This window comes from Poromitra crassiceps, assembly GCF_964638095.1.
Source record: "Poromitra crassiceps genome assembly, chromosome: 11".
NCBI classification, from domain to species: Eukaryota; Metazoa; Chordata; class Actinopteri; order Beryciformes; family Melamphaidae; genus Poromitra; species Poromitra crassiceps.
The window spans coordinates 47240848-47261507 of record NC_139643.1 but is presented as its reverse complement, the minus strand read 5'-3'; the positions used below and the strand labels follow the sequence as shown (position 1 = coordinate 47261507).

General features: G+C 45.4%; 1 protein-coding gene across 2 annotated transcripts; it reads left to right on the top strand.

The window, feature by feature from the left end:
- The first annotated feature begins 576 nt into the window (after nt 1–576).
- On the top strand, nt 577–20214 carry ints8 (integrator complex subunit 8). 2 transcript variants are annotated; one of them, XM_083646532.1, is made up of 28 exons: nt 577–710; nt 1504–1633; nt 2635–2809; nt 3157–3297; nt 4013–4084; nt 4284–4335; nt 4593–4772; nt 4926–5033; nt 6178–6330; nt 6830–6930; nt 7535–7676; nt 8300–8370; nt 8870–9045; nt 10490–10620; nt 11208–11318; nt 11798–12002; nt 12374–12495; nt 13393–13577; nt 14521–14554; nt 14670–14729; nt 14990–15051; nt 16069–16187; nt 17617–17720; nt 18357–18407; nt 18532–18605; nt 18718–18782; nt 19838–19881; nt 20068–20214. In XM_083646532.1, the coding sequence occupies exons 2-28, from the start codon at nt 1510–1512 to the stop codon at nt 20182–20184; spliced, it is 2979 nt and encodes a 992-aa protein (XP_083502658.1). In that variant the 5' UTR covers nt 577–710; nt 1504–1509; the 3' UTR covers nt 20185–20214. The 2 variants fall into 2 exon arrangements, with proteins under 2 accessions (XP_083502658.1, XP_083502659.1); XM_083646533.1 differs by having other exon boundaries at nt 613–710; nt 1509–1633.
- Nucleotides 20215–20660: the final 446 nt, after the last annotated feature.

Genomic DNA, 20660 nt, shown 5'->3' with positions numbered 1-20660 from the left:
TTGTCGTACATTGGTGCTAACAGTCTAACAAACAACTGTCCCTCTGCAAACGGCCATGTTACAAGTAGGCTTTATTGAATTACTGATGCAAAAAGAAGTGTACAAGTTGAATACAAAAAATGAACTCCACAATGTGCTATCGTCTCCTTTTCTGACCTCTTTGACTTGAAATATGTACTGTGTGTGTATGTATATATACATATATATATGTGTGTGTGTGTGTGTGTGTGTATTATATATACGCACACATATACAGAGTGGAAATTTGATGTTTTGATTTATTTTCTTCCCTGCACTACAAGCAAGCAATTTAGGAATCTATGTAATGGTATGGGCCTCAAACTTCTATGGACTGATAAGTTGGAAGCTGAAGGGTAGGCTAAAGGACAGCAGATTTGCAGACAGATCTACAACTCAGTTAATCCTTCAGAAACTCCTTAATCATTCGTTTTACATTTTGGAAATATGTACAACAGTGTGGATGTAAATAGGCCAGTCCAGTAGGTGGCGGTAACGGGATGCATTGCACAGCACACTAACGTTGAATGAAGAAGAAGAAAGGAGGACCAAGCGGAACCGGAATTACGGCGGAGATGATGCGCAGAATGAATAACATGAGAACCAAACCATTTTGCTGGTTCCTGTAATAACGAGCTTTAGCGTCAAAATTAAAACGTATTTTCTCTGCTTGTTCGTTTTGGTCTGTTGAGGTAAGCTACTCCGTCCGTTTGCGCTTCAGAGCCAGAAGGATACAAGTTGTAGCTAGCTAGAAGGTTAGCTCAAAACAACGTTAGCCTGAGGAACGAGAGGGAGTGGGTGCGCTTGTTTTGAGACAGTGGCAGCCCCGAGGTACCTTTGGATCGTTTATCTGGTATCTGGCAGTTGATAACTCCTCCCCTTCGGGGTACTAGGTGGAGTAGATGAGACCAGAGTCAACTAACGTTATAGCTACTTGGATTATCATAATAACACTACTAATGACTAAAAAGAAGTGTGCAATGTCATGTTTGCCGTTTATTCTTTTGGCAAATATAAATCATAGGTCACGTCAGAGGGCTAACTACTATGAATGTCATAACATCGTCCTCTCTGTGTTGTTTACATACATGATTGTTTAGTGATCATGCAGTCCTACATGTATCAGCTGATCATTTTGCACCTAGGGCACATTTACATTATACTCCTCCTGACATTTGGATCCAAATTCTGCACATGATCTAAATCACAACTCGTCCCATTTGTTTAAACTTCTTACCTCTCTCTCTCTCTCTCTCTCTCTCTCTCTCTCTCTCTCTCTCTCTCTCTCTCTCTCTCTCCATTGAGTAATATCTAGTCAAACCACAAATTATAACAGTGTGGTGCTTTATTGATCCCTGTAATGAAACCCAGGACACTCTAGCTTAGTGGGTGCTGGCTGACGTGCGGCTTGGGTGCAGGGCAGGCTGCTCAGGTGAAGGTCTAAAAAAAACAAACAATAATCAAATGTGTGCTGCTGTTCACCAGCGCAGCATGAGTGTGGAGGTGGTGGCCGCTGTGACGGCCAGTCGGCCCAGCACTCCTCCCCAGACCTCCTGGTTCGAGTTCCTGTTGGACGGCCCCCTGCTGGAGAAGCACCTGAAGACGTGCAACCCAGGTCAGCAGTACACTGAGGCTACAAGATGATACTAATTCCTCCACTGACAGGAGCCTCAGTAAAGCAGTAAATGCAGTGCAACTAACTACAAGAGGTGTTTTGAAGTGGCAGGAGGACTATTGCTTCTTTTCCCACTGGAAAAACTTTCATTTCTCCTTATAGTAGTGCTTTCTCTACCTACATGCAAGAAGTTCACTCCTGTTCTTTCTCCCAGGTTCTTGAATGGCATTCTGGGAAAGGTAGGAAATCAGTAACTGAAGTAGATTTTTTTTTAGCTGTGACCAGCAGCAGCTCGATAAGTCACTCTGTCGGTCGGTCGGTTGGTCCGTTGATCGGTCCACAAGAAGTTCACCACCCTTTAGCGGCCACAGATTTCGTCCTAGGAGGCTGAAATTTGGCATGGAGGTGAAGTGTGTGTGCTGTGCATAAAATTATTTTCAATGCCAGTGAGGTGATCTGATACAAAGCTATAGTAAAAACTGTAAGTAAGTTGGGTAAGTGTGTGTGTAGATTTTGATATACTTATGTTGAGGACATTAGCCTCTTTCTGGTTTGATGTTGTTCAGCAGTGTTTATTATCGCATATGCATACAAACCGTGTGTGTGCGTGTGTGTGTGTGTGTGTGTGTTTGTGTTCATGCCAATTGGCTAAAAGGGGGCACTTGGGGGGGGGGGGGGGGGGGGGGGGATTTTGAAATGCAGGGTAGTAGAGGCAGAGTAGGGTGGGCTGCCTCTACCACCCTGCATTTAGGAAATTCTCAATATGTGGTCGCAGGCTCGCAGCTATTGCAAATTCACGCGTTTTTAAATGAAGCAGGTTGAGGGAACGTAGGCTCAACAAAAAAGTAAATGACAACACTTGATCACAAAACGACATCACAGATCGATGTTTAAAACAGTGTAAGAGAGTGGAGATGTAGGATGGATTTTTTCTTTAATGGAAACATTTTGAGTGTAGAAATGGACTGTGTCTGTATGCGTGTGTGTGTGTGTTTCTACAGACCCGACACCGGCGCAGCTGATCATCCAGTTCCTGGAGCAGGCGTCCAAGCCGTCGCTCAACGAACAGAACCAGGTGCAGCCTCCAGTGGACAACCGCAGGAACCGCACTCTGAAGCTGCTGGCGCTGAAAGTCGCTGCCTACATGAGGTGGGACCTGGACGTGCTGGAGAAAGGGTGAGTTTGTGGCGTTTGGTGGTCAGTGGGAGGAAGCCGCTGTATTTGCCCAAGTCAGTTTTGATGCCATTTCAGAGTGAACTGTCAATATCTGGCTTGATTTCTCATGTTCTGTACGCACTAAAAAAGTAGATATGACACTACGGGTGGGGTTGAAATCAATATCACAACACTCATAAGGATTGGATGCTAAATAAGTCAAATCGTCAATGGAATGTTCATCTCATTGAGCCGACTGGTAATGTGTGATGTCCAACAAAACTGAACTGAATTTTTCAAATAATATTCCTTAAACTGTTAAAGCTGACTGCCCAGAGGAGGTCTTATATGTCCTTCTCCCCTGCCAGCCTGACCATCCCAGTGCTCAACATGTTGCTGAACGAGCTGCTGTGTGTGAGCAAAGTGCCCCCGGGGGTGAAACACGTGGAGCTGGATCTGTCCACACTGCCGCCGACCACCGCCATGGCTGTCATCATCTACAACCGCTGGTGAGTCAGAACAGAACAGAACAGAACAGAAGCGCCCGGAAAACATAAAAGTCACTGAGCTCAGACTGGGCAACGCCAGTTGGTCACAGGCAACCTGTCAATCATGCTCCAATCATCATCAGCATCATCATCATTGTCTATTTTACTTGAAATGGGACCATAATGTACAAGTGTGGTGTAATCGTGCATTCCTTTATAACTGGGAACTGGTAATCTTACCGGTTCAAAGTTCATGAGCTGGGACGTGACGTCACTAGAGCTGGTATTTCCCATTCCAAACTCGTAGGAGCCTCAGCAGCCCCAACCTCAAAAATCCAAGATGGCTGATCCGCGCAACAACAGTAGTTATAATCGTATAAATGCTATTTAGCACTTCTGTCTTGTTTGTGTCTCGTTAAATCAGCTGTACACACAGCACGGCCTACTTCTATCTGTGTGGACATGAGGCTGCAGTGTTTGTATGCGCAAAATGCCACGAAATGCCTTGTTGTTATCAACTGTTATTGCTAACAATGGCTAGCCTGGCTAGGCGAGTGGATCTGACCAGTGAACAGTGAACTTCCCAGCTCAACTCTTCTGCAAATGGAATGCTAACAAAACGGATGTGACGTCATTTAGCCTCCACATCCCAGTTCTTTTGCGATAAAGGAACGCACGATAACACAAAGCTAAGTTTCGTCTGTCTATATCCAGTACCTCTGTTTGTCTCTTAAAGGGCCATCAGGACCATCGTGCTGAGCAGCTTTCCAGAGAAGCAGACCAAGCCCGGGCCGCACCAGATGAACATGTACGTCCATAAGCTCAACTGGATCGAGCTTCGGTTCTTTACAGGGAGACTGGATCATTTACTCATGTTTCACTGAAACGTTGTACACATTGAAAAATCCAAGCTGAATTGCACATACAGTAAACTTGTAGAAATAGCACTCAGTTTTGTAGTTGCACATCAAGGCATTGCTGAGTTTGGTCCTTGTGGTTTTTCCTAGGTTGAATATTGTGCAGCAGGAGAAAGAAATGACTGACAATATCCTCAGTGTGGTGAGTGAACTCATAAGAAAAACATGGCGTATTTGTTTTTGATGAAGACGTTTACAGCATAGCAAATATTGAATAAGCTTCAATCCAGGATTAAAGAATACGCTTGTGGTTTTGTTTCTCCCTAACAGCCTCACCTTTGTAGGGCTTCAAATGACATAAATATCTTTTTCCAATAGTCTCTGTTTTGTGAGATTCGGAAGAATGATCTTTGGTACTCGCCGCTTCGCTTTATAACACGGTGCCTTCTTGGCCTGCAGCTGAAGGAGCAGGCGGCCGACTCCATCAGCGTCCTGGAGGGCGCTCTGCAGCTGAAGAAGGACTTCTACGTTCACACCCTGAGGACTCTGGACCTGCTGGCTGCCGACGGCGCGGCCAACGGAGAGACCGAGTCGTCCACCGCTGGGCTTCGCTTCAGCGCAGACGAGCTGCAATGCAATGTGAATTTCCACAGGGCCGAAAACCAAATCAACATTTTAAAACTTTGGATATTGAAGCTACCAAAAAGTAGTTGAGAGTGAATGTCCATCTTGTGTTTCAAAATGCAGTTTTGGTTGAAGTGAACGGACTGAATTGCTTCTTCTTTTTTTTAGGTGCATTATGATTTGGGAGGTATTTTCTTCCAGCAAGGCTGCACAGACCAGCTGGCCTATGAGAAGGCCAGAGAGCACTTCAGACAGACAAAGGAGCTGCTACAGAAGGTACCAAGGCATTCATCATGGGTTTGGTGATGGACATTTCTTAGTTAGTTAACCTCGTCCTTATTTGTCTTTTTTTTTGCTCTTGATGGCTTTCCAAACTTTAGATTGAGTGGCATGTTGGTGACCCCCCCCCCCCCCCTTTACTATGGGATAGGATATGTCAGATTTGAATCTTGTACCTTCAATAAGTTAAGTAAACAGTGTGATTTCGAAACTGGCAGCCATACCTTGACCCCCACATCCGTCAAACTGTCAAATCTTCATTCTACCACCTCCGCAATATCGCCAAGATCCGGTCCTGCCTTGCACATCGTGCTGCCGAAACACTCATCCACGCCTTCATCTCCTCCCGTCTCGACTACTGCAACTGACTTCTCTATGGCATCAACTCCACCCTCATCAATAGACTCCAACTGGCCCAGAACGCAGCCGCCCAAATTCTCACTCACAACAAATCCTGGCACCACGTCACCCCAGTCCTAAAACAGCTCCACTGGCTTCCTGTCTCCTACCGGATCAACTACAAAATCCTGGTCATCATCACATACAAAGCCCTTCACCAACTGCCTCCCCCTCCCACACACACACACACACACACACACACACATCTCACTGACCTCTCCCCCTACCAACCCTCCCATCCCGGTCCCTCAGATCCACCTCAACCGGCCTTCTCTCCACCCCCAAGTCCAACCTCCACAGCTTCGGGGACAGAGCCTTCTCCAGGGCAGCTCCCAAGCTCTGGAACTCCCTCCCCTGCTGACATCAGAGAATCAGAGGCCTTCACGGTTTTTCAATCCCACCTCAAGACCCATCTCTTCTCCTCTGCCTTCTCTTAAGTCCCCCCCACCTATCCCTGTGTGTCTGTGTCATGTTTGCCCATTGTGTGTTGCACTATCGTCATCGCCATAGTGTTAGTGTATAGTGTAAAGCGTCTTTGAGTCCTTGAAAAGTGCTATATAAGTCACATGTATTATTATTATTATTATTATTACCTTTTTGAAATCCTCGAAAGGGTTCGAATGGGTTTCGTGGGTCTTGGGTAATGAAACAATGTCACTGACATGGGAACTCTTCTGGTATGACAGCAGATTTCCACCAACGTAGCTTATGGATCTCTCACAGTCTCGTTCTCTCCTCTCAGCTGGACGCTCCTCTCCACGTTCACCTGGATGAGAAGCGCCTGGCCGGCTACTTGAACGCCTGCAGGGCTTTGACCGGAACCTCAGAGCCCACCGACCCTCAGCCCACGGCCTTCAGCCAGATCAACAGTCTGATCAGGACTCACAACCACCAGGTCAGAGCAGAAAGCTGCACTAGGAAAGATTTGTATCTATGTAATCGATCAGTTTTATATGTATCTCAAAAAATATCTGTAGCATTAGTAGCCAAAATGGGAGGATATGTTAGACATATGTATCCCCCATGGGACGTTTTTACATGCATTTATACAACTACCTTTGATGTATCCATTAGAATTTTACAGCTAAAACTAATTATAGCTATTTGCCCACTAAAAAGATGATTACACAATGAAGCATCCAACAGTGTGACTTGTGGAGATTTTGTGAGGAGGACGAGGAGACTGATTTATTTTGGTATTGTCGGGAAGTTGCATTATTTTTTGATTAAAGTTGAAGAGTGGATTTCAGTTTACAGCACACATTTTTATAGCTGTGTCTTGAGTATTGTTGTTATGATTTTCTTTTTTTTACATGTAAATCTTATAGCAAAGTGGGGCTGCAGTAGAAACCAACATCCTGCGGCTAACCTGTGAATGGGTTCTCTTTGCTCAGGCTCTCATTGAGGCTTTCATCAAAGACAACGTGGGCCGTACCTTGCCAAACCACTTCAGACGGTCTGTTCTCAGGGAGTTCCTGCATAAAGTCCAGCAAGGGTGAGACCACAAACCACTTCAAAACGACCACTCACTCGAGCGGTACGGGTGGCATATTGATAGGAGTCTATAGACCTGTGAATGTGTACTCACTTGCACTGAAACGAGGCACATTTGCGTTGTATTCAGTCCAGGCTGTGAGATACTGTCACTACTACCATTTCTTCTGCTACTGTTCATGATGACGCATTCTGAGTTCTGCTATTTCTGAATGACAGAACGCTGTTTCACATCAAATCATATTGCTGCTCCACGCACGGTCAAGAAATCTGGTCTGTTTAGTTGAATCAAATCAACTTGACTTTAATAATGTGTTGCAGCAGACACTCCTGTTGGCCTGTTTTTTGGCGAAATCTTGTAAATTACTTTAATAATAACAATAATAATAAAAATAAAGATGACTGATGATGATGGTAATAATAATATAACAATAATAATAATAAAGTATCCAGTATTTCACGCCAGATGTAATTTTAACCAGGTAATATTTGGTATAATGTAGAGGTCAAATTTCAAAATAAGCCCCTTTGCGCAGTCTTGATTCCAAAGTATTGATACTGATGTCGGTGCAGAGAAGCAAGTTTTGACTTGTCTCTTTGTGCAGGGAGAGAGGCCTGGATGAGGTTTGCCACAAGCTGTGTGTTTGCAACGCCATCCGAGATGCTTTGGAGGGAGAAGTCCTCAGCGTCCGCTTCCAGCAGCTGCTGCTCAAGCCCAGTAAACGAATAGTGGACTTCATCTTAGAGGTACATGTCCGCTTTACGTGATGAATATGTTTCAAGACTTCAAGACTAAAGGCTGTTACACACCATGAGCCATGCATACAGCACGAAATTGCGTTGCGAATTGTGACCCATCGGTCAATCACAGCAACAGATGTGTACACGTCGGAAGCATATTTCAGAAAAATCGATCTTGGTCCAAAAAAGAATAAACACCGCAATAACGCTCAGCGAAACTTTGCCATTGGTATGCACGGTTGTGTTGATATTGTTGACCTGCAAATTAATCGCACGAAGCAAAACGCTCCCGATGTGTAAGGACCTTAAGTATTTCCCCGGGCTTCAGCGGATGAAGGACTCAGGATCCAGATGTGACTTTTGACTGCTGTTGCATGTCGTCCCTCATCTCTTTCTCTCCATTACCCACTATCTAATAAAGCTCACATGACCTAATAATCTATAAAGAAGTACAGAAACTGGACAGTGTCTCCATGTCATATTTCAATGTCGTTTTTTCTGAATGAGATTTATTTTCACAATAACTTTTTACACAACTTTTGCCTCTTGATGAGGCAGTGTTGCCATGGTAAAATAGAAAAGAAAAAGTGAGCTACTGTATATTTAAATCACATGTCCTCATCCTGCAGGTGTGCACACGATCGCTGGAAAAGGAGCGTCCATCTGAGACATCCAGGAGGAACATGGCCAACTTCATGAAGTGAGTGAGATCAAATCAAATCACTACCCGACTTTTTCTGTTGGTTCGGGCGTCTGGGTAGTGTAGATCGCCTTCCACCACGGAGACCCGGGTTCAAGTCCCGGTAGCTGTACTTCCAGCTTGGTCAGACGTTCCTACAGACGCTATTGGCTGTGGCTGCGGGTGGGAAGCCGGTGGGGTATGAGTCCTGCTCGCTGCACTAGCGCCTCCTCTGGTCGATCAGGGAGCCTGTTCGGGGGTAGGGGAGCTAGGGGGAATAGCTTGATACCACCATGCCCTGCATGCAAAACTCCCCGCCGCCATGTCATATCGCTGCACATGTATCGGAGGAAGCATGTGCTAGTCTACGGCTCTCCCCAGATCAGCAGAGGGGGTGGAGCAACGACCAGGACAGCAGTGGGGGAATTGGCCAAGTACAATTTGGGAGAAAAATCTGAAAATGTTTGATCACCTTTTCACCGCTGAACTCAAACCCAACTGCACCATCCATCTCCCGCAGGACTCTGTGTGAGAGCCTGGAAGAGCTCTCCCTGGTGTTCGTGGTGTCGTCCCACAAGCTCTTCATGGAGCTGCTGAAGGAGGAGGAGAGGAAGGTCCTGGTGGAGCAGATGAGGAAGAGGTCGGCCACCATCAACCTCAGCGCCAAGCCTCTGCCTTCCTTCTATGACATTCCAGGTACGGCGCTGAGTTGTAACACTGCAGGACGACATGCATGGCAGGTGGAAAGATAGTGAAATGTGAGCCCAGTGTTGGTGGTACAGCATGTTTGGACTGATTTCCTTAACTCTTCAATCCTCAAATAAACAACTGATCCAGATGTATGTCATTCACGTAGTAATCTTCAGGTGATATTGTCCAATCCAAAAAATGAGGATCTCTCAGATTACCTCTTCAAATCAGTGATATTAACTCATTGAGTGCCAGCCACTTTTGGAGAACGGACGCTCCCAGTGCCAGAGTTTTCAGAGCGTTTTCAGTGATTTCTCGAGGCCCACAGAATATTGTGTGATATTACTATGTAAACACCGAACACGCAAAAAGAACAAGGAGACTCTATTGTATCATCAGCAAAAAAAAGTTTATTGATACCATTTTCCGTTCTTTAGTTATGAGCCGGAGAAGATAGGTTGTTTTCAGCGTTTTCAGGCATTTCAAATTATAAGCTGAGATATTCAGCCTTTTGTGAAATGCAGCATTTCAAGCACATTCACTGACTCTAGATACGGTAATATTTTCTGATGTAGTGATGTGGTGTAGTTGTGTCCTGCCCTGCGTGCCCCACCCCCCCTCCCCCCCTCAGCTGAAAACTCCTCCCCACACTAGTAACACACAGCCTCGCACCAAGCGTCTCTAGGAAGCCTGGGAAGCGCCGCCTCCCAGGCAGCGCAACATGGAGAAGCCACACGCGGACTGCAGTGAAAGGTTTGGCTTTTCAGTGTCGCGCTGCTGCTTTTCTAGCGGCTAATCATGTGGAGAAACTATGCTGACAGACAGACAGAGGCAGAAGGACTCAGTTGTGTGCGCGGATTGACTGTGTTCGCACGCACCGTCAGTTGCAGCCAGAACAATCTACATGGCTCTGGATTGCAGCATGAGCGGGTTCTCTTTCATCAAGGCTAATTCAGGCTGTGTATTCCTGACATTTCTGTAATCTGGAGAGCACTGTCGCCACCTAAGGGTTCTGTAAAATAGGTTATAGACCTCCAATAGCTACTATAGTTGTACAGGAGCTGCGGAAGGCTTTGATCGACGTCCCACCGTCAAAAAACGCATTGGACGTCGAAGGACGTCCGTGGCACTCTACGTCACTATTTAATTGGACGTCGAAGGACGTCCATGGCATTCAATGAGTTAACACACTGCTGACATTTTGCCCATTGCAGCTCCTTATACAGTACAGTGATCAATGTTTGTGTCAGTTAACCTGCTTTCTCCCACCAGTAAGCAATGTGTTCTGGTTCTGTGGTTTGTAACAGCATTGTGGAAATCTCTGGGTTCTGGTTCTGGTTCTGGTGGTTTGTAACAGCATTGTGGAAATCTCTGGGTTCTGGTTCTGGTTCTGGTGGTTTGTAACAGCATGTGGAAATCTCTCTGAGCCTTTTGGTTGGTCCCTCCGCAGCCTCGGCGAGTGTGAACATCGGGCAGCTGGAGCAGCAGCTCATCCTCTCCCTGGAGCCGCGCAGGCTCCGGCAGATCCTCAACGAACTGCACGGCCTGGCCGAACGACCCTTCTGGAGGGTCAACAGCAAGGTCAGAGGTCAACACAGCGCTCCTGGAAGAGGAATACGACTCCGCTGCTATTATCATTTGATAAACACACATTTAGGATTTTGCGCCTTTTTCTTAAACCGTTACTCTCATCAGGGAAATACCGATAAATAATTACAAATAAACAACATGTAGTGAAAGCGATGCTGAAATAGCTGTGCATCAGTCTCGACTTGGAGCCTTGCCGGCGGCAGCTAGACCTATATCATTATTATTATTATTATTATTAATAAAGTTATTATTATATACTCGAACGTCAGCTTGACAAGGGGTCACAGGGGAGTCCCCAGCAAAATGAGTAAATTGTGTGATTTCACTAGGATTTAAATGACTAAAAGTTAACCCAAGGAGAGAATGTAGTGCATACACTTGGTCATAGCTTTCACTCAGTCTGTCCTGCTATCTCCCCATCTACATTATATTATACTTGCAGCTGTGTCAAGTCACTTTTTCGGGGAGCTGCACACCAGCTGCCCCGGCAGGCTCGCAACCCGTGGTGCGTCGGCGAGGGCTTTGACGCTGTAGCATGTAAAAGGTTTGACTCTTCATCTTGTGTGTCTGTGTCACAGTGGGAGGTTCCTCCAGACTACATCAATGTGATCCTCAGCATTAAAGACAACCTGACCAAGGACCTGCTGTACATCCTCATGGCTAAAGGCCTTCACTGCATATCCATAAAGGTCTGTTTACATTGTCAGCGCTCGTCAAATTCTGTGTTTTGGGGGAAATATTCAGTCTTTAGAAAAACCAAAACAGCTGTTTTGGTGGGGGAATAAAGCACTTGGAGAAGCAGATATCGTGTACGGTAACCTATTTTTTTTATATATATATAAAAGTGAAGTCTATGATACCAGCACTGATTGGAAAAGTCTGAGGATGTGCATACTTTTAACTTTTTGGAACTAAATATTCAGTCTTCACATGTTGCTGAAGGAAGAGTCACACAGCTGATGATCTGTTCAGGCTAAAAACAAAAACCATAGGATCCAGTGCATGGACTTTAGCTTGGCCCACTCAACATTAATTAACAGCAACGCATACAGCGGTTAGCCGTGGAGATTTTATAGCCTCTCGCTCCTCAAAGATATCCACAACACAACGTGATGATCAGAACTGCATGTAATGTGTAGTGACGCGTGTTGGCACGTCGTCACCTCAGGACTACGCCCACGCGCGGCAGCTCTTCTCCGCCTGCCTGGAGCTGGTGACAGAGTTCTCCCCCAAGCTGCGGCAGGTGATGCTGAACGAGATGCTGCTGCTGGAGGTCCGGGCCCACGAGACGGCGGCGGCCGAGGGCAGCAGGGAGCGGCCGCCCCCCGACCTGGTCAGCAGGGTCAGAGGTTACCTGGAGATGAGGATTCACGGTGAGTCATACATGTACCTGACCTGGTCAGCAGGGTCAGAGGCTACCTGGAGATGAGGATTCACGGTGAGTCGTACCCGACCTCTCCTTGTCCTGTGACTGTGTAAGGCAGTGAGTGGTCCCCAACCTTTTCCTCTTCCCGAGTTACTCCCCCACCCTCCAATAAAAGCAGAGCAGAAGCAGAGGACTTTCGTTGTCCAAAATGACATCAATGCAATGAAACTGTAAACTTCACTGGGAATTTAATAATGATAAATAATCTAGCTTTATTTTACAATGAATACACTAAACATAATTATCATATTTTGAACATTTCACTCACATATTATGTAATGCAGCGTAAACACGTTCAGCATGTTCTCACCTCTGCAGATCTGCCCCTGCGCCAGGTGGTGGGGGAGGAGTGTGTCGCCTTCATGCTGAACTGGAGGGAGAACGACTACTTGACTCTGCAGGTGCCCCAGTCTCTGGTCATGAACAACCCCTATATCAAGGTGAAGACACTCTCTCTTTGACCTGGACAGTTTGGGCATGTATGGAAAACAAATGTAGCAATTCCCAGGTCTTGATAAGTTTGCTAATTGCAATTTTGGAAAAGCATGGAAAACTATTGTACTGTCGTGTTATACAATAGTGTATGACTACACATATTCTGTGGTTAGAATAAAATGGAGCTAGTATAATACGTATTGTCTTTTTTGATGCGTTCTATTGAATTTGGATATATTGTCCCACATGCAGGCAGGCACCCAGCCATTTTTTTTTTTTTTTTACTTTTTCAGAACATAAAGAAAATAAAACAAGAACAGGAAAAAAGAAAAGAAAAAACATATACACATACATTCAACATTACAATGCTACAAAATGGTGCTACCAGTCATAGAAAATACAAAACGCTTACAAAACGATAAAAAAAAAACTGTACAAAGGATCCAAAAGAAACTCAATTACCGCTTTTAGCCTGATCGAAATAGGTCAGGAACGGGTCCCAAATAACAAAAAATGTCCTTAAAGAATTTGTCCTCTGGAACCTGAGTCTCTCCATACGTATAACTGAGATCATGTCTGTCAGCCACAGCTGAAAAGAAGGTGGAGAGGAGGACTTCCATTCCTTCAAAATTAGTTTCTTGGCAACTGTCATTCCCTGTGTCAGAGATTGCTGCACGGCCATTGGGAGGAGCAAAGAGGACTCCAAGCAGCCGAAGATGGCGAGTTCCGCCTCCAGTTGGAGGGTTTATTTTGTAGGCCTTAGACTACCAGTCAAATATTTTGGCCCAGAATCCTGATAGTGAAGGGCAAAACCAAAAAGCATCACCCAGCCAATTATTAAGACTGCTGTGGTCTTTGCGTGTATGTAAAGGAATCTCGACTCTTGTTTTCCCCCCCGACAGCTCGGTCAGCTCCTGGCCTCCACCTGCAAGGAGCTGCCAGGTCCTAAAGAGGCCCGGCGCACGGCCAAGGAGCTGTGGGAGGTGGTGGTGCAGATCTGCAGCATGTCCGTCCAGCACAAGAGGAACAGCGACGGCCGCGTCGGCCTCATCAAACACCGAGAGTCCACCATGGGCATCCTGCAGAGGTACAACAAGCTGCACAGACTTTTGTTTTCTCTTGTTGTTTGTATCATTTTTACATTTATTGACTTCAAATCAAGATTATTATTATAAGTGTAAGAATACATGCATTTGTTTATTTGTTTATTTAAAAGGATCCCCATTAGCCGCCGCATTGCTAGTCTTCCTGGGGTCCAAACACAATACACATTACATTACAAGCAATTGTAAACTGTAGACAGTAAAGTGCAGTAGTAAAATACCATATTAAAATGATAAGAGATAGTAAATGCATTGCAATACAGGAAAATCACAGAAAAACAGAGTGAAAACCGATACAAAATAGGATGGAAAAACAACAATAGTTTGGTCAGCTAGTTATGTAGCTGGCCTATTGCGCAAACATCAACTGATCTAAAAAGACACTGTACTAATCAAAACATAAAATTCAAAGTTGTGTCAAAGTGTAATCCCGAGCATCAAGGTATGTTTGCAATTAAGTGTAAGAGCATCAACACATGAACATATAGTATACACAAAAAAACCCACAAACATAGGGGTGCTTTCTCACTGGGAACGATTGCTTTCGTTCCATTCCGTTCCGTGCCCGAGTACGATTGCCCCCCTCCCCTCTCCCCCGCTGGTCAGCTTTCACATTACAACATTTATTTTGTGCTCGGGAACGGAACACTTGCAGAGTACACTTGCGCCACCAACTATGCCTGGAGTGTATCCTCGCCCGTGTGTTTGTCTACGTGGTTCGGTACGGTTGGCGTTCACATTTTCACGGCCCGGGCACGGAACGCAACGTTCACACACTCATGAAACGAACCTGCACCTGGGGTCAATTTAGGGACAAGTGTGCTCGGTTCCGCTCACGGGTCCCCAGTGAGAAAGCACCCTAAACACCGTCTGCTCTGCTGCTAATGCTAATGTGAGTTCTCTCCATTGTTTCCTTTACCCATCTAGGAGCAAATTCATCACTTTCGTCAAGAAACTTCGAGTGAGTACAGCATCACCACTCTGTTGTGGACGTATTGCATCTTTCATTGAATGAGCTGATTATGCTGAAAAGGAGATGGGGACTTACTGTGCGAGTTGCATCTCATTTCTCCCAGGAGCCGCTGGTGCTGACCACCCTCATCTCTCTGTTTGTGAGGCTACACAGCATCGTGCGGGTAAGTCTCACGTTGGGATGACACAGTGCAGAGCCGCACATACAGTAGGCTGCATGTTAGTGGTAATGTCTGTCTGGTGAAAAGGCATCATGAAATTAAAAACAAACCAGATTTTATGTTGATAGTGACTCTCCCAATCTTGTAGTAAGCGCACTAACATTGTGCCGTGGCAGTAGTGTGGTTATTGTTGCAGCTTGTTGGAGGTCTTCTCTGCACTGCTTCATCACAAACAGTCTTTGTCTTCACCTTCTCTTCTCCAGGACGATATTGTGAATGAAGTGACAGCAGAACACATTTCCATCTGGCCGTCTTCTCTCGCAAAGTAAGAGCTCCTTTTCATTTCGTCGTTTTCCTCGTTAGCATGACAGGAGAGATGGGAGGGGGAGATAGGACACTCACACTCGAACCCAAGACACCGCCTTGAACCGTTTCCTTCAGCCATTGATCCACCATCTCTCCCGCAAGAACTATGTGTGTGTCCCCTCGCCCATCCCCATGTCCTCAGTGCCTACTGCCCAGGTCCATCCCCATGTCCTCAGTGCCTACTGCCCAGGTCCATCCCCATGTCCTCAGTGCCTACTGCCCAGGTCCATCCTCATGTCCACAGTGCCTACTGCCCAGGTCCATCCCCATGTCCTCAGTGCCTACTGCCCAGGTCCATCCCCATGTCCTCAGTGCCTACTGCGCAGGTCCATCCCCATGTCCTCAGTGCCTACTGCCCAGGTCCATCCCCATGTCCTCAGTGCCTACTGCCCAGGTCCATCCCCATGTCCTCAGTGCCTACTGCCCAGGTCCATCCCCATGTCCTTACTGCCTACTGCCCAGGTCCATCCTCATGTCCTCAGTGCCTACTGCCCAGGTCCATCCCCATGTCCTTAGTGCCTACTGCCCAGGTCCATCCTCATGTCCTCAGTGCCTACTGCCCAGGTCCATCCTCATGTCCTCAGTGCCTACTGCCCAGGTCCATCCCCATGTCCTCAGTGCCTACTGCCCAGGTCCATCCCTATGTCCTCAGTCCCTACTGCCCAGGTGGGCTCGTCAAAAGTGGCCTGGGTGAACCCAGCCTTCAACGTGACGTCACAGACTATGCCTGGGTTTACCCAGGCTACGTCAACAGGGCCTTTCTGTGCGAAGTTTGCATGTTCTCCCCGTGCTCCCCTGGGGTTTCCTCCAGATAGGAACCCCCCCGCTAAAAAACATGCAAATATAATATATCTCTCTCTTGGTGTCTGATGCTTTCTCATCATATGGCATTTTTCATTCAGTGACATTGAATATATGGAATTATTTAGATTTTCTACAAATTCAACCACTAAATGGGATGATTTGTGTGATCCAGCATACAGGCGGTAGATGTGGAGGCGGTGGCAGTGACCGTTAAAGAGCTGGTGTCCTACGCTCTCACCCTGAACCCCAACAACCAGTCCTGGCTCATCACACAAGCAGACATCTACTTTGGTAAGAAGCACAAGAAGAGTCCGACAAGAGATCCCAGGTCTTTGAGCTTTCATGCTTCAATATAGCCTCCTGTTTTCTCCTTTGCCGTCTTCCATCAGAAATGAAGTCATAGATTTCCATCAGAAATGATGTCATAGATTTCCATCAAGTCAAGTCAAGTCAAGTTTATTTGTATAGCACATTTCATACACAGAGGCAATTCAAAGTGCTTCACATAAAATGGTTGACAGGAAAATAAAAGAAAAGAAGAGAGTAAAATGGACATTTAAAAGCATCACAAAAAAAAAGAGTATAAAAAGTGCATTAAGCAACTTCATTAAGCAATCAGAAATGATGTCATAGATCGGCAGAGGGTGGAGCAGCGACCGGGGCAGCAGGGGGGAAATTGGCCTAGTCCAACTGGGAGAAAAATGGGGGGGATGTCACAGGTTCAGCTGTTAAATTATGTCCCATCAATTAATTAATCAGATTGTCTAGGGCAGTGATTCTCAAACCTTTACATGTGAAAGACCCTTAAACTGACACAAATTAGACCACAGACCCCCCATTTGATAGAGCTTTTATTACAGGAAGTGTATGAAACCCATGACCAAAATAGGCATACATGCTGTCAATGTGTTACTTATGGATGGAATCAGGGTGGGAATTTCATCACTTTAGGTGCAAGGCCATCTGGAGTTCGGTGTCGCAATTTCTTTTTAGGGGCACAAGGCCACATGCCACGGCACAAAGGCAGTTGCTCTATTGACATCGTGAAGTGATTTTTCTGAAATGTGTGTTAAAATGAGCCAATGACACATCCTTTGCATAGGGCCAGGCTACATTAAACTGAGACCACTGATGATTTTAAAGCAACTGACAGTAGCAGGCTGCTAGCAGGGCACTGCCAAGGTGGCCTTAGGGCTCTCAGGGCATCACGGCCAGAGGGAGGGGCAACGCAGGCCATGGCCTCCATGTAAATCCCACCCTGGATGGAATTATAGTGAAAATACATTATTCCCTTTTTTGCTGAGGACCCCTGGGAGTCCCCGGACCCCACTTTGAGAAGCACTGGGCTAGAGGAATACGAGAGGTGTCTCAAGACTCATAGAGCACATTCTTGCTTGGTACAGTTGATGGTTTCAAGGCGCTCTCCATCCCTGTCGTCCTCTCCTGGGTCAGACTGTATTTACATGTACTTCCTGGTCTTTGCTTTAACCGTTTGGAGAAGCAGATGGGTGGGTTTACTGCACTGGGACACTTTTCCTTTTCTAGTGTTTGTCTTCTTAACCCCGTCTGCCATGAACTGCACTGTCCTATATGGCAAACCACTAACATCTAGCACCTGAGGTGGCTAAAACAAACCAAGGATAGTATTTGCAAATATACTTTTCTCCAGACGTCGACATTTGAGTCACGCTTTCCTTGATCTCCCTCTCTCGCCCTCTAGTGACCAACCAGTACTCTGCTGCCCTGCACTTCTACCTGCAGGCTGGGGCCGTGTGCTCCGACTTCTTCACCAAAGCTGTGGCGCCTGATGTCTACTCCGACCAGGTAGATCACAGGGACAATCCACTGTCGCTGTTAGACGAGTATCTACTGTTAATCACTCTGAGCTTGTGAACTTCCACAGTAAAGATGTGACGTAAATTCTTTTAGTTCACCAAATTCAGTTTCTCTCATAACTCAGAAAATCAGTGGAAATCTTTTACCATAAAAAAAGTGTCTTTCATTTTAAACTATGGTGACACTACATTTTAGGCTTTTAGCTGATGCTCTCCTCTAGAGCAACTTGCAATGAATTCAGCAGTTAAATAAGTTTAAATTCCCAGATCACTATCATTACAAGTAACCAATAGCAAGGCGTGTAAGATAGTCAGAGCCGCAGACAATATTCTGTGAACATAGAGTAGAACGTGCGTCCTGTCCTGGTGGCTCACGTGGTAGCATGCGTACCAGGGAGGCTCAGTCCTTCGTGCGGCCGACACGGGTTCGAATCCGACCCGTGGTTGTTTGTCGCATGTCATCCCCTCTCCCCACCTTTCCTGTCTGCCTACTGTAAATAAAGGCAAAAAAAAGAGCCCAAAAATAATCTAAAAAAAACTAAGGACAAAACTAAACAAATTGAGAATAAAACTTTCATCGCTGAGAATCGCAATTTCACTCTGACACTGTGAGCCTCCTCTGCAGGTCCTGAAGAGGATGATCAAGTGCTGCTCGATGATGAACTGCCACACACAGGTCAGAGGTCACACCGGAGCGTCCACTTCCCTGTCTGAATTCACTGCACTTGCTGGATTTGATGGTTTTCAGCTGAGAAAACGGCACGCATCGTCTCATTTTCATTTCCCCTCGTTCTTATCAGGTTGCTGTCCTCTGCCAGTTTCTCAGAGAGGTGGACTACATGACGGCGTTCAAAGCTCTCCAGGAACAGAACAGGTAAGGCTCGGTATGACACAAGAAACAATGATGAGTGAACACAGCCACCCCGGCCCCGGACCACTGACCTCTGACCCCGGACCTCTGAGCTATCTTGTTTTGTTTGTTACAGTCACGATGCGATGGACTCCTTCTATGACTACATCTGGGACGTCACCATCCTGGAGTATCTCACACGTATCTTTCCATTTGCTGTTGATTTAGTTATTTATCGGTTCATGAGGGGAAATACTTTTGTGTGCAAAAACTATTAGCAACTTTCCTAATATGGAGCACCCCCTCCCTTTTTTACTCTGGTATTTAAAACCCATCTCTTCAGAGCAGTCACCTGGTTTGTTATTCATAGAAACAGTGTTGCTAATGCATTGCACAGTTTAAGGCACATGTTCTATAACAGTTCTCAAACCTTTTCACGTCAAGGACCCCTAAATTGACACAAATTAGTTAGACCATGGACTCACATTCATAAGATTTTGTCCCTGGGTCTCTCATCTGATCAGATTTTTGCTTTTAGATGTTTTATTACAGAAAGGCACATGAGTCCATGAACAAAATAGTCATACATTCTGTCATTGTGTTATTTATAGATGGACTTATAATAAAAAAAAAAAATTATTAATCTTTTTGCTGGGGACCCCCTCAAGGACCCCTGGGGGTCCCCGGACCCCACTTTGAGAACCACTGTTCTATAGTGTCTACAGGAGGGGTGTCAAACTCATTTAGTTCACGGGCCACATACGACCCAATTTGGTCTCAAGTGGGCCAGACAAAGAAAATCAATAATAACCTATCAATGACAAAACATCAAAATGTTCCTGTTTCTTTTAGTGTAAATAATTACAGCTACATTTTAAGAACACGTTTCACATAGGGTTATCTCAGCTACCATCAAACAAATCATCAAATCTACTGTCTGTAACTGTGCATTACAATTGACGGGAGCTGTGCAATTCTCTATATTCAAGGGTAATGAAAATAGTTTACATTTAGTGATGAATACAGAAAACATGAATAGGCTACTGAATATTTAACTTGCTCCTGAAACATCCCTCTTTATAAGTGCATCACATTGGATTGAAAGACTTCTCAGCACAAATTTTTACACTTTGCAGTCATCCTGTGGGCCAGATTGGACCCTTTGCCGGGCCGGTTCGGGCCCCCGGGCCACATGTTTGACGACCCTGGTCTACAGTCATGCTGTGATTTTCCCCTTAACTTAACTGTGCATCCAGACATTCACCACAAACGGGGCGAGAGTGAGAAGAGACAGATAGCGGTAAGTAGTTCTGCCTCCACTTTGGTCTTATTTTTGTTAGTGGGATTAAGCCAACTATTCATGTAGCTATTTAAATAGTTAAATATAGTTACGGAGAAGCCATGATGTCACCTAGCTGTTTTTTGGGGCCTTGAATTAATTTGGTGGTATGACACAGACTCAATGTTTCCTAATTGTCCCCCTCAGATAAAAGCGATTGGACAGACAGAGCTGAATGCCAGTAACCCAGAGGAAGTGCTGCAGCTGGCTGCACAGAAGAGGAAGAAGAAATTTTTGCAAGCCATGGCTAAGCTTTATTTCTAAACATAGGACCAATGTCAGACTTAGGGGGGAAATGTACATTTTATTTTTGTGGTAGAAAATAAACATTTTAAAATAAATACAGTGATCTGTACATTTTTGATCATTTGTAACGAGTTTCCCCTCTATCAAAATAAATCGGTGATGTAATGCCCCTGAGTTACACAACAAACACCCTGGTCTTAACAGCACCAATTATAAATAATTGTATAACTTTTTCAATTGAGCCTTAAGGTAGTGTTCAACAGATGTTTACCTGTTGGCTATATACACACACACAAACATAATACAACATAAGTAAACAATTGCACATCTCAAATGTTATTTCCCTACATGCAATTCACAACCCATAGCAAACCTTAAGACTTTGTTCTATTGTGTTTTGTTTTTAGATTTGTCTAAAAACACTGATCAGTAATACTTACGTAGAATCTCCTCTCCATCGCACAGAACTGATGATGCCAGAACTTTACAAAAAA